The sequence below is a fragment of the Zingiber officinale genome, chromosome 2B, assembly GCF_018446385.1.
Source record: "Zingiber officinale cultivar Zhangliang chromosome 2B, Zo_v1.1, whole genome shotgun sequence".
Classification (NCBI taxonomy): Eukaryota; Viridiplantae; Streptophyta; class Magnoliopsida; order Zingiberales; family Zingiberaceae; genus Zingiber; species Zingiber officinale.
In genome coordinates this window covers 124,326,824-124,338,805 of record NC_055989.1, presented here as the reverse complement: position 1 = coordinate 124,338,805, position 11,982 = coordinate 124,326,824, and the positions used below count along the sequence as shown (strand labels likewise).

The following is an 11,982-nucleotide window of genomic DNA, read 5'->3' as shown; positions in this document are numbered from 1 at the left end:
CTGATCCTTGCTCATCCGACTGGACTTCCTACAAGTGATATAAGCTAGGAATGCTCACAATTCTAAAGATTCTATGAGTGCCAACTGATCCCATAGTTCTGACATGACAGAATAAAATCTTGGATGTCCATATCTTTCTGCTGAAGTGCGCAGATATCGACTTGCAATTGATATTATTTGACAAAGTTAGACTGCGCATATAATGTCAAATGATCTCAAACCTCTTTAGCAGTTTCATACTTTACGAACTGAGCACCAATGGAGTGAGTAACAGAATTATTAATCCACATAATAATCTTTGCATTATCGACCACCCAAATATCCAATGACAATCAGCTACTTTATTGTCCGTAGGTTTAACTCACACACCTGAAACATATTTCCATATGATTTCTTTTTTTGCAAAAAAATTTTCATAACATATCCCCAATATGAATAATTTTTTCCATCCAATTGGATACTAATTGATTGAAGTGAATCGTCAGTACGACTAGCCATAGTCACAGAATGAATAGTGCTTATAAATAACCAAACAATAAACAAAACCAAGTTGATGCGAAAACAAAAGAAACTCAATCAATATGATCAGAACGAAAAATTATACGGACGCCTAATCAATAGGCTTAGTTCGATCCGCGAAAGCTATGAATGTGATTAACATTTCTTCAATTAAACTATCAAAATCATAAAAATAAATGCTCTGATACCATGTAGAAATCAAGAGAGAAGAAAACAAAGGCTTACTTTATTGTGTACATCAATAAAATAAAAGTTGCACTTATATAAATAGGTTAAATACCCCGAGTAGAAAAAGACTAATCTATTCTTAATAGCTAATAAATAAAAAAGTATAATAATAATAATAATAATTTATCCTATTTCTTACCATCGCATGGTGTTCATACTAGCTTAAAAGAGAATAACTTTATTTTTAAATTTTTTGTGACAATTCAAATATCCAACTCTTTGAACCAACTATTTTTAGAGATGGCCGATCCAGTTCTATGAAAATTTTTTACTAATCACAAGAGTAAATCGAGAAGTGTTTGTGATTGTTCTTAGGTTTGTCATCCCAAAAATGTCTTGCAGGATGTCGTAATTAGAATTTGAATCTTAAATGTCTGATTAACCGCTAGAGTATCTGACCATTGCATTATTGTCTCGAAGCAAAAAAGAATAACTTTAATGTTGAATCAGGAAACACTGAATATGGGGTGACCGGCTTGACCCCACAAAAATTTTCCATAAGCCATTATAATAAATTGAGAAGTGCTCACAATGAGCAACCTAAAAGCCCAGTATTTTGTTGATGCACATTCATTTGGAGAAAAAATTTCTACAAATATATCATAGCTGAGATTGAACTACGAATATTTGGATGACAACTTGACACCTTTCTTATACACCATAGCTCCTGGAGCGAAAACAACTTTAGAATTGAGAGGTTGTGGTGGTAGGGTACAAAGTTTTTTTAAAAATAATGACAATGATTAGATACGTGATATTATATGGAATTAAATGAAATTGACCAATAGACCATTATAAATGTGTTAAAAAATAAATATAAATGATATATAATAGAGAAGTCCAATATATTTAATCAATTTAGTTGGATAAATGTTTAATTGTTTATATTGTGGTAGAGTTTTGTACAATATAAATTTGAGACGTCAAATAAAAAATCAACTTTATTTTAAAAATATATATATATATAATTTAATTTATGCTAAAACATACCAGATTTAAAATATTGTATAAAAATATATGAATAATTAAAACATTAAATTGGACTTATAGAACTAATGTTAATTGAAATCTATTAAATAGGTTTGAATTCCAAGTAATACTAGCTAGTTAGTGGATATATAATTAAATAATTAGTTGAGATTAAATCAGCTTATATTCTAATTAATTGGAATCAGCTTATTACATCATTCGTGTTGTAGCAATAGCAATGTTATTGTGACATCTATGTTCATCAATGCTCCTAGTAGCGTATCCAAAAATTTAAGTATGGAGAGATGATCATGATCTAAGACAGTCAATTTTTACACGGAACAAATGACGATATCTTCTATCTTCGTCAGTAGAACCTCATAATACTACATGTTGCACTGCCAACACTTTGGAATAAACCCTTCGACATAAAGGTGATATAAGACATTATCTCTACTTGGATCATTATAAAGTGAACACTTATTTCATAATCATTTTATACATAGTAGTTAATCAATGGACCAAATAAACAAGTTACTAAATTTAAGCAAGTCAACGATTAATCTAGAAAATGTACAACCTCAAATTTTAAGCATACATAGTATAATCGACATTATTTTCATTCTAATTTTAGTGTTAAATGATTGAATTCTCCAAGAAAGATGGATAGCCAATCCTTCACTTGTATTGTATTACTTATAATTACCATGTTGTGTTTCTCTTCTCTTCCATCGTACCATTTGCCTTGGGCTCTCCATTTCGGGGATGCCCTTCAATCTTCCTATCATGGAGACCTCCGGTCTACCTCTCCTCCTGCTCCTCCTCCTCACCGCCATCGCCTGTAATTCACATGCTCTCACTGATGCTGAAGTTGCCTTCATTGCTCGTCGGCAACTCCTCAGCCTCTCGAAGAACGTCGATCTTTCCGATGATTTCGAATTCGACGTGAAAGTCGATTACCAATTCGCCAACCCTCGCATCCGACGTGCCTACATTGCCCTCCAAGCTTGGCGCCATGCCATGTACTCTGACCCCTCGAATGTCACCGGCAATTGGGTCGGCCCCGAAGTGTGCAATTACAACGGCGTGTTCTGTGCCAAAGCGCTCGATGACTCTTCCGTCGATGTCGTCGCCGGCATCGACATCAACGGCGCCGACATTGCGGGTTATCTTCCGAACGAGCTCGGCTTGCTCACCGACATGGCACTTTTCCACATCAACTCTAACCGATTTTGCGGAATCATTCCCAAGAGCTTCTCGAGGCTATTGCTCCTTTACGAGATAGACGTGAGCAACAATCGCTTCGTCGGGCCATTCCCAATAGTGCTGGTCGGCCTGCCATCCTTGAGATACATCGACCTCCGTTACAATGACTTCGAGGGTCCCTTGCCATCGGAGCTCTTCGACAAGCAACTGGACGCCATCTTCTTAAACAGCAATAGGTTCACCTCAGGCATTCCTGAGAATTTCGGCAATTCGACGGCATCGATCATCGTTTTGGCCAACAACAATCTCGGCGGCTGCATCCCAAGTAGTACGGGGAGGATGGGAGCGACCCTCAACGAGTTGATATTGTTAAACAATGAGCTCGTTGGTTGTTTGCCCATGGAGATCGGACTCCTCGGCAATGCTACTGTGTTGGATGCGAGTTGGAATTCATTGGTCGGTGTACTTCCAACTAGCTTTACGGGATTGAACAAAGTGGAACAATTGGATCTATCCCACAATGTTCTTACAGGGGCGGTGTCTAAGAATCTCTGTCGATTGCCTAGCCTTGCTAATTTCACCTTCTCTAACAACTACTTTAATGTGGAAGATGGTGAGTGCTTGACATCATCATCGAAGACGGCTGATGTCGTCTTGTTTGATGATGAAAGCAATTGCCTTGAGAATAGGCCAGGACAAAGGCAAGCCGAGGACTGTTTGGCCGTGGTGAATCACCAAGTGGATTGTAGCAAGCAAAAGTGTGGTGGGTCTTCTTCTTCCTCTTCCTCTTCCTCTTCCTCTTCCACTTCTTCTTCTTCTTCTTCTCCTTCCTCCTCTTCTTCTTCTTCCTCCTCCTCCTCCTCCTCTCCTAGCTCTTCAACTCCACCATCATCATCATCATCATCACCATCACCATCATCATCATCTACAACACCAACATCACCTTCTAAATTGTCGCCGCCATCTTCTTCGACGACACCTTCACCTTCACCTTCGAAGCCATCATCTCCGAAACCATCAACACCTAGTTCTCCCCCATCATTATCTCCATCTCCATCAGTGCCAGTACCCAAGGATAGATCACCAGTGGAGCGGTTTCGCTCACCGCCTCCGCCTGCAGGGTCATTGCCGGAGACACCAACAGAGCCATTACCCTCATCGCAAACACCACCAGAATCATCATCCCACTCACCAACTACTCCGGCTAGCTCTCCATCGACGCCAATGGAAGTAAATTCATCCCCTCCATTAGCGACTAAATCTCCGTCTCCTTCAGCGAATGCACCACTACCACCATCTCCTTCAATTTCATCTACACCGGCAACGACGGACTCACCAGCTCCTTCAGTACAATCACCTCCATCTACCATTCACTCACCACCGTTGCCTTCGGTACAATCACCTCCGTCACCTCCGGCATCATCTCCAGTACAATCATCTCCACCATCATCTTCAGGACGGTCAACTCCGTCGTCATCTCCATCTCCAACACAATCATCTCCGCCGTCATCTCCAGGACAGTCACCTCCATCGTCATCTTCAATGCAATCACCTTCACCATCATCTCTAGTACAATCACCTCCACCTCAGGCGCAATCTGCTCCACCTCCAGTGGACTCACCACCACCTCAGGCACAATCATCTCCACCTCCAGTGCACTCATCACCACCTCCGGTACAATCTCCTCCACCACCCGTGAACTCACCGCCTCCTCAGGTACAATCTCCTCCGCCACCAGTGAGCTCACCACCTCCTCCGGTACAATCTCCTCCGCCGCCGGTGAACTCACCACCACCTCCAGTACAATCTCCTCCGCCGCCGGTGCCCTCACCACCTCCACCAGTACAATCTCCTCCTCCTCCAGTGTACTCACCGCCTCCGCCGACTCAATCACCACCACCACCAATGCAGTCTCCTCCGCCACCAATGTACTCACCACCTCCACCACCATCAACACAACCTCCTCCACCAGCACCTGTTTTCTCTCCTCCGCCACCGACAACATCCCCACCTCCACCCGTGTTCTCACCTCCACCCCCTGTCTCATCTCCACCACCATCACCAGCAACTTCATCTCTTTCGCCTCCCGACCAGTCTCCAGCAGAGTCCCCAGAAGAGGTTTATATCTTACCACCAGTGGGTGGGTTGAGCTATGCATCGCCGCCTCCACCAATCTTCAAGGGCTACTAAATTTAATAACTATCAATTTCATGTAACACAAGGAGAGGATAAATCGATCATATGCCATATTGTATTACTATCATATTTTTATCATATGCACGTAATGTATTTATTTATTTATTTATTTTTGGAAGATTGTAATGTCTTCGAAGGAAGAATTTTTAAGAAGCCAAATTTCCTGGATTTAAGTTTGTGGATGAGATTTATATTTTCATGACAACGGTAGGCAAACGTATACAACACTGCAATCTCCTTTCAAAGATTTTCCTTGAAGAGAAGAAAGGTGTGAAGAGGAGAGGAATCAAGGAGTGAAATAGATGCAAAGAGGAATCAGAGAATAGGGAAGAAAAAAATAATAAAATAGAATAATTCTTTTAAATATCACTATCTAATTAAATACGATGAGCATGATTGGAATCCACTTGATTCTAATCACTATATCTACTAAATAGACTTCATCCAATCTTAAATTGACTTCCAATTGACTTTTACAATTTTAAATATTAGTTCAATTCAATTAAATAAGCATTAAAATTTTTAAAATAATTTAAAATGCAAAATAGTTAAAAAATATTTAAATAATACAAAATAATTTTAAAAATACTTAAATAAGATAACAATTTAATATCTAATAGGATTTTTTTGTGAGTGTTATAATTTTTATGACATTGAAAGATCCCGTGAGCAAGTGATGAAAAAATTAAGTTCAACGCTTTGATTAAATAAAAAAGTATTTAATTAAATTTAAAAATAAACTATTTTGTTTAGTATCTAACATTAGTAAAGTTCTTTTTTGTTACAATTTTTGGTCATGGGAGCCCGTTATGACATAATTAGATTTTCATGACGCTTTAATTAAGTAAAAGACTTCGATTAAATTTATAAATAATTTATTTGGATATTAATTTAATTGTAACAAAGGTGAACCTAAAGAAAAATAAATCATAGGATCAATTTATAATCAATCGACAGCCAAATGACTAAATGACTACATAATATGAAGAAATTTTGTTCGGAGGATACATTCCCACTTAGAATTGAGACTATTAATTTAATTAATTTTATTGAAGATACCGGATAAGTACAACGAGTAATAAATGCATTAAATGGATCAAATTAATATTATTTTAAAAAACTCTATTAAATGCAAATTGAAGTATATATATATATATATTTGATTTTATCCAAAAATAATAATAAGTTAATCTAAAAATGTTAAATTTGATTAAGTCACAAGTCCAATTTTTTATAGAAATTTTATATTTATAAAATTAAATAAATGTAATTCTAAAATTTAAAATCTAATTTAATAAAATATAATATTTTATACTTTAAAAAATGTATTCCTATTTTTATTAACTCTAATAATTATAGTTATGTGAATTGAATAGAATCAAATTAAAATATTTTAAATTATTTCACTTAGTCCCATACTTTTATCAAATAAAATACAAGAAATAAAATGATAGTTAACGCCCATTTTTTTATTAAATGCTAATAAATAAATTTCAAACACAATACATTCATTCAAATAAAATGAAAGGAATTAAAATTCCTCCAAATTTTAATTCGAAAATAAAATATGCCATAGTTTGTAAAGATCAGGTCTCATTTTCTCATTGCTCGTGTTTTATTAATAATAATAATTAAACTAACAAGTACAAAAATTATATTGCCATAAAAATGATGATCTGCTAACCAATAACCTAGATTGTACCCGACTTGGTAGGCCCCACTTCAGGGTATCTTTATGCAAGAAAAATTAACAAGAAAATATTTTTTTTTTGTCCTCATGCTTTAACGGTCTAACTTTAGTCAAATAATAAAATTACGACATTAAAGGGCACTTTAATATTTATAAATTAAATCTGTGAAAAAATATCTTTGTATAAACATACTGGTGATTGTTTTGCCTCTACACAAGCATGGCTTCTTCCAACACAACAGAGGCCGAGCAGGCCGTCAAGACCGCCGGCAAGGCCGAGCTACCGGCAGCAGCACCAGATCTGCTCAAGGCGGCAGACCTTGGCCTGCGGCTGCTGCTGTTCGTAGCGACCCTGGTGCCGCTGGTGGTGACGGTGACGAGCAAGCAAACGAAGTACATATACACCTTCAAGACGGTTGCCAAGTTCAACTACTCCTCTGCTCTTATGTAAGCACTAAATTATTTATTTTATTGGATTATCCTTTTCCAACTCGATTAAATTATAATATAATTACAATTAAGCAATAATTTGCAGATACTTCGTGGTGGCCTGCTCGGTAACTTGCTTATATAGTGTGCTCACTTTGATCCTCTCTGCTTCCTCCATGACCAAACCATATCAACCTACAAAGTTGCTCCTCTTCTTCGCCGCCATGGATGCAGTACCACCCTCTCTATCTCAATATAATTCATACTCGCCTAATTTCCATTACAAATATGAACTAATTATTTTATTAAAGCTTATTATAAGAATCATAAGTTATTATATTATGAGAGTCATTAAATCATTAGAATGAAATATAGGGATCTTTCTAGTAGGCGATATTTATTGCAAGCCTCCAAACATTTTCTTTGGCATTTTATGTATTTTTCAAACCTATGGTCACTTGTCTATTTGTGCTCACTTGTCCTGTTCCAAAGCATAATTGCAACCAAGAATCTATAAGCCCCCTTATCATGTGATTAAGTCTAAATTAAAAAGAATAATGATCATTTACAAGCTATGCATGAATCTGTAAGCAATAAAAGTATGCCAATTACCTCCTGAATTCCTTACCTATTTCTTTGTAGCTCATGGGTGGAATCATGGCCTCAGCTACTGGAGCAGTGGCATCCATTGCCTACATTGCTTTGAGGGGCAACTCCCACGTTCTCTGGATGAAAGTATGCAATCAATTCGACAAGTTCTGCACTAGCATCGGCAGTTCAGTCAGCATCTCTCTGATCGCTGCTATCATTCTGGTCTTGCTGGTGCTGCTATCTACCTATTCACTGTATCTGAGAAGCCACAACTTCTCTTAGTTACATCGACTCCTTGCATCAGCCATCTCTAATTATGCATTAGTTAACAGTTAATTAGCTATTACTGTGCAAAACTCAAGAACTTATTTGTAGTTTGTGATGTCTACTGCTTGCTTCAAATCATTGTGTAAAAGGCAGGTCCCGCCGCCCAGCGGCCCCCTAGGCTTGGCCCCACAGGAATCCTAGGAGGAGGTAAATCAGCGGTGAATGGTGGCTCGGGTAAAGCGTGGTGTCTCCGGAATTTAACATAGCCGGTCTAGATTATTCATCCAGTGCGCGTCCGTGGACCTTCGACCCTACGACTTATTGTGCAAGGATGCCACGCCTTAACCGGTTGATCCAGCCCGCGGGGGCTTGCTTCAAATCATGGTAATGATTAAAGTAGCTTCTCGAGTAGACAATATAGAGAACATATAAGTGCTTGAGCAATAGTTGGTAGAGAAAATATAACCCATTCCAAATTGAATCTACTCAAATGTTAGAAACTACCTTTGCATAAGTCTAGAGGAATCTAATGTAGGAGTAGAGAAACCAACAACGCAGCCTGCAAAATGAGAATATTGTTAGCCCGATCACCAGAAGAAACAAGCCATATATGCATGTAACAAAGTCTTTATGCACTTAGAGTAACATTTGATTGGGAAAATACGGCCAAACTTTTCCTGAATCTAATACAATAGTAGAAAGATCACGTCAAAACCAACAATAAGGGAGTAAAGAAATAGGCCTTGCTATTGCTGTAGATGCAGGAGGAGGTCAAACTTGAATCATCATAACAAATTGTGTGCGAAACAAAGTGGAAAATGTGAGATGCAAATGTTCTTCCTTTGTGTAGAAAAATGACACATCTATAGGGAGTAATTGTGTCTTGTGGAAGTCATGACTGGGATACGTCTCTTAGGCTTAGTTTACTCTGTGATGTGGCAGAGATAAGGTACCATGTAGCACAGATCATGACCCGGTCAACGCAATCCTCAATCCGTCTGATTCAACTCGAGTTAGGCTCTACTTGCTAGAGTCCGGGAGCAGCAAGGTCGCCAGAAGCTCAAAGGGACGCGGCAGTTACAGCAAGCAGTAGCCCCAAGGGACGTGACAGTTACAACAAGCCACCAGTAGCCCCAAGGGATCCGACCGTTATGCAGACAGCCCGCAGCTCCAAGGGATGCAACAATTATGCAAGCTGCTAGCAGCCCCAAGGGACGTGGTCGTTATGCAAGCCGCTAGTAGCCCCAGGGACACAACAGTCATAGCAGATTGCTCGCATCCCCAAAGGATGCGGCAATTATAGCAATTGTTGGTTGCAGAAGATCGCGCCTTATGGGGGAGAAGAAAGATGTTCATCCTCTAAGGATCGAGGTCACCTCTTCACCCTTATATAATGTAATGGTGACTGCAACAGAAGGGAGATATCAGATTTTACTACTTTTCACTTTGCTGTTGTCTTTCCTCTCCAACTCTCTCTTACCGAGTTTGACTTGAGCGTTGGAGGGACCACGCTAAAGTATGCCTTGACCCCCTTCTAACCTCTTTCTCATCCTTTCAATGGCCGGCACCGGAGATCATCGCCCAAATCCTCACGATTACTAAGCACAGTAACAGCCAACCTGGCAGGAGCCAATCCGATGGAAGCCAGCTCAACGAAAACTGACCTAATGTACATCCGACCTACCGAGAGGTTGGCTGCTGATATGTTCAGGAGTTAATCTCGGACCGGATCACTCTGTAAGATGGATCATTCAAAGGGCATATTGCATGAAGGTCTAACAGTGTGCATCATTTATTAGAAGCATAATTACCCAAAGAATGGATTGAATTGATTTTTGGCCAAATTTTGATCTGTCCAAAATTGATTCTTTCCTTCTTTCCCAACTCCTAAAATCTCAACCTCTTTCTTCATTGCCCACACCCTCCTCTTGAGCATCATCCTCACCCACTGCCTGTGAGCCCAACCACAAGTTGCGACCTTGAGGTCTGCTTGTAAGCCTGCCACCACTTGGCCCGGAGCTTGTCGCTAACTGTGAGCTTGCCAGCTGCAACCAAACATTGGTTGTGAGTCTATCCCATAAGTTGCACCTTTTCTTTCGGTCCTTGACAGCAAACTAAGGATGGATAATATCAATTCTTTCATTTTTCCCTTTTTCTTTCACAACAGATCTTTATCTAGGTGTGGTTCATCCCTCTATTATCAAACTGAGCATTAGTCTCTTGGAACTGATTAGTAACCAGTAACCAGTAGTAAAATGGTTCAATGCAGAACATAGACTGAACACAGCACCATAGTGGAAAATCTCACACCAGAAACATCCTCTAGAAAATTGCTAATGGAAGGGGTAAGGTGGATAGAAGCTGATTGGGAAGAGGCAGCACGTTGTAGAACATGGTAGCTGTGTTATGGGCACACAGAGACCATGATCTTGCCAATGCTGAAGAGGCTATTTGGGTTGTACAAGGGATGAAGAAGAGTAGACACCAACAGGGACAGTGCTCGGCATCATAGGATGGGTACAAAAACAAAAACAAAAAACACGACTTTGATTGTCTCTCTGTGGATTGAGAAGACAGACATACCTTTGCACTGCCTCATCATGTGGATGAGAAATCATGGGCAGTAAGGGGTTTGTTGTTCAACGGAATGGGAAAGAACATGAGCAAGAATGTCCTTCAATGGTCCAATCACATAACCAATAAGACATGGGGAGGGGGGAAAGGCCCAGCGTTTAGAGGATAAAATTCCCATCCACCGTCTATTGTCCATAAATTAAACTTGTAAAAGACTATATATAGATTTATGTGCTGATATAAATGTTTTTAAAAGAGGATTGAAATGCTGCAAACTTAAAGAAATTGGTTCCAAATGAGCTAATTGACTAGATTTGACTATTGGGTAAAATAGATGTTCCATGCTTATTAATATGAGGGTTATCAACAAAAATCAACTTTGACAAAATGATTTTTTAAATGATAACATGATACTATAGTTGCTTCTACCTTTTAAACTGCCTCACCTTCCATACTTGATGTTGACTTTTTATGTCAATGCTTGAATGCCCCTCTTTATCCCCTTATATAATTAATATCTATCTAGAGACAATCTAATACTTAATAGCACAGTGATACTAAGATTGTCTAAATGGTCAAATCATTGTTGATATTTGCTCAATGAAACCTGCATGACTGAAGATGACTTGAAACACAGTGATACTGAGATTGTCTAAATGGTCAAATCATTGTTGATATTTGCTCAATGAAACCTGCATGACTGAAGATGACATCCAAGAAAGATGAGCCAAGAAGCTTCATGCATTAATGAGCTTTACATTGGGTTGATTAGGATACTTGAAACTAATGTGGCAAAAGGCGAATACGCTCGGGATACTTGAAACTAATGATCTATACATGTATAATGCTTAATTTGCCAAGTCAACTGCTTAAACAAATATATTCTATGAACAAATAAATTGATCGAAAAGAAGAATGCTACCTTTTACAGCGTGTTTTCATCTGCTAGCCTCTGCTGATGACTCTCCCAAAGAATTTTGTTGATGGTCAGCAATCGGCTAAGTGCAGAGCATCTGGAGATCAAACTTTCTCAAAAGGAGAAGATGTTGTTCCCTGAGGATCACTTATTAAAGCTGGAGAAGAACATATGCTGCTCCAATTATCATAAAGCTCTTCTATCAAGAAAGAATAGGATTCCACACCACTTGCCTCAGTGAGGTTATTACATTTGGACAGCCTGCAAGATGATTCCTCCTCCTCGTGTATAAATTAGAAGTAGAAACTCAAAGATTAATTCGAGCAAGCAATAAAAATTCCTTCTTTGAGAGGATTGAAGAAAGAGTGAATTAGTTACCTGAAAAAAGGAGTGGAAA

General features: G+C 38.7%; 2 protein-coding genes and 1 long non-coding RNA gene across 4 annotated transcripts; 2 read left to right on the top strand and 1 right to left on the bottom strand.

Annotated features, from left to right (window-relative positions):
- The first annotated feature begins 2,502 nt into the window (after window positions 1-2,502).
- LOC122049512 (pollen-specific leucine-rich repeat extensin-like protein 1) lies at window positions 2,503-5,112 on the top strand. Its single transcript, XM_042610885.1, has 2 exons — window positions 2,503-3,689; window positions 3,795-5,112. The coding sequence occupies exons 1-2, from the start codon at window positions 2,503-2,505 to the stop codon at window positions 5,110-5,112; spliced, it is 2,505 nt and encodes an 834-aa protein (XP_042466819.1).
- Window positions 5,113-6,983: 1,871 nt separating this feature from the next.
- LOC122047018 (CASP-like protein 1D1) lies at window positions 6,984-8,230 on the top strand. Its single transcript, XM_042608032.1, has 3 exons — window positions 6,984-7,255; window positions 7,344-7,470; window positions 7,880-8,230. Exons 1-3 carry the CDS (start codon window positions 7,029-7,031, stop codon window positions 8,108-8,110), a joined length of 585 nt encoding a protein of 194 aa, XP_042463966.1. The 5' UTR covers window positions 6,984-7,028; the 3' UTR covers window positions 8,111-8,230.
- LOC122047019 lies at window positions 7,371-11,150 on the bottom strand. Of its 2 annotated transcripts, none has more exons than XR_006130458.1 (4): window positions 10,679-11,150; window positions 8,600-8,654; window positions 7,866-8,495; window positions 7,371-7,507 (listed from the first exon to the last, which is right to left on the bottom strand). It is a non-coding gene; the product is annotated as an uncharacterized LOC122047019 (long non-coding RNA). The 2 variants fall into 2 exon arrangements; XR_006130459.1 differs by lacking the exon at window positions 10,679-11,150 and adding an exon at window positions 9,049-10,649.
- Window positions 11,151-11,982: the final 832 nt, after the last annotated feature.

What these genes read in the sequence shown, in the direction of transcription:
- LOC122049512 (XM_042610885.1), top strand. Translation starts at nt 2,503, where the DNA reads ATGGAGACCTCCGGTCTACCTCTCCTCCTGCTCCTCCTCCTCACCGCC. An exon ending in AGCAAGCAAAAGTGTGGTGG is followed by an intron (nt 3,690 to 3,794) that starts GTCTTCTTCTTC and finishes CTCCTCTCCTAG; the next exon opens with CTCTTCAACTCCACCATCAT.
- LOC122047018 (XM_042608032.1), top strand. Translation starts at nt 7,029, where the DNA reads ATGGCTTCTTCCAACACAACAGAGGCCGAGCAGGCCGTCAAGACCGCC. An exon ending in AACTACTCCTCTGCTCTTAT is followed by an intron (nt 7,256 to 7,343) that starts GTAAGCACTAAA and finishes AATAATTTGCAG; the next exon opens with ATACTTCGTGGTGGCCTGCT. An exon ending in TCTTCGCCGCCATGGATGCA is followed by an intron (nt 7,471 to 7,879) that starts GTACCACCCTCT and finishes ATTTCTTTGTAG; the next exon opens with CTCATGGGTGGAATCATGGC.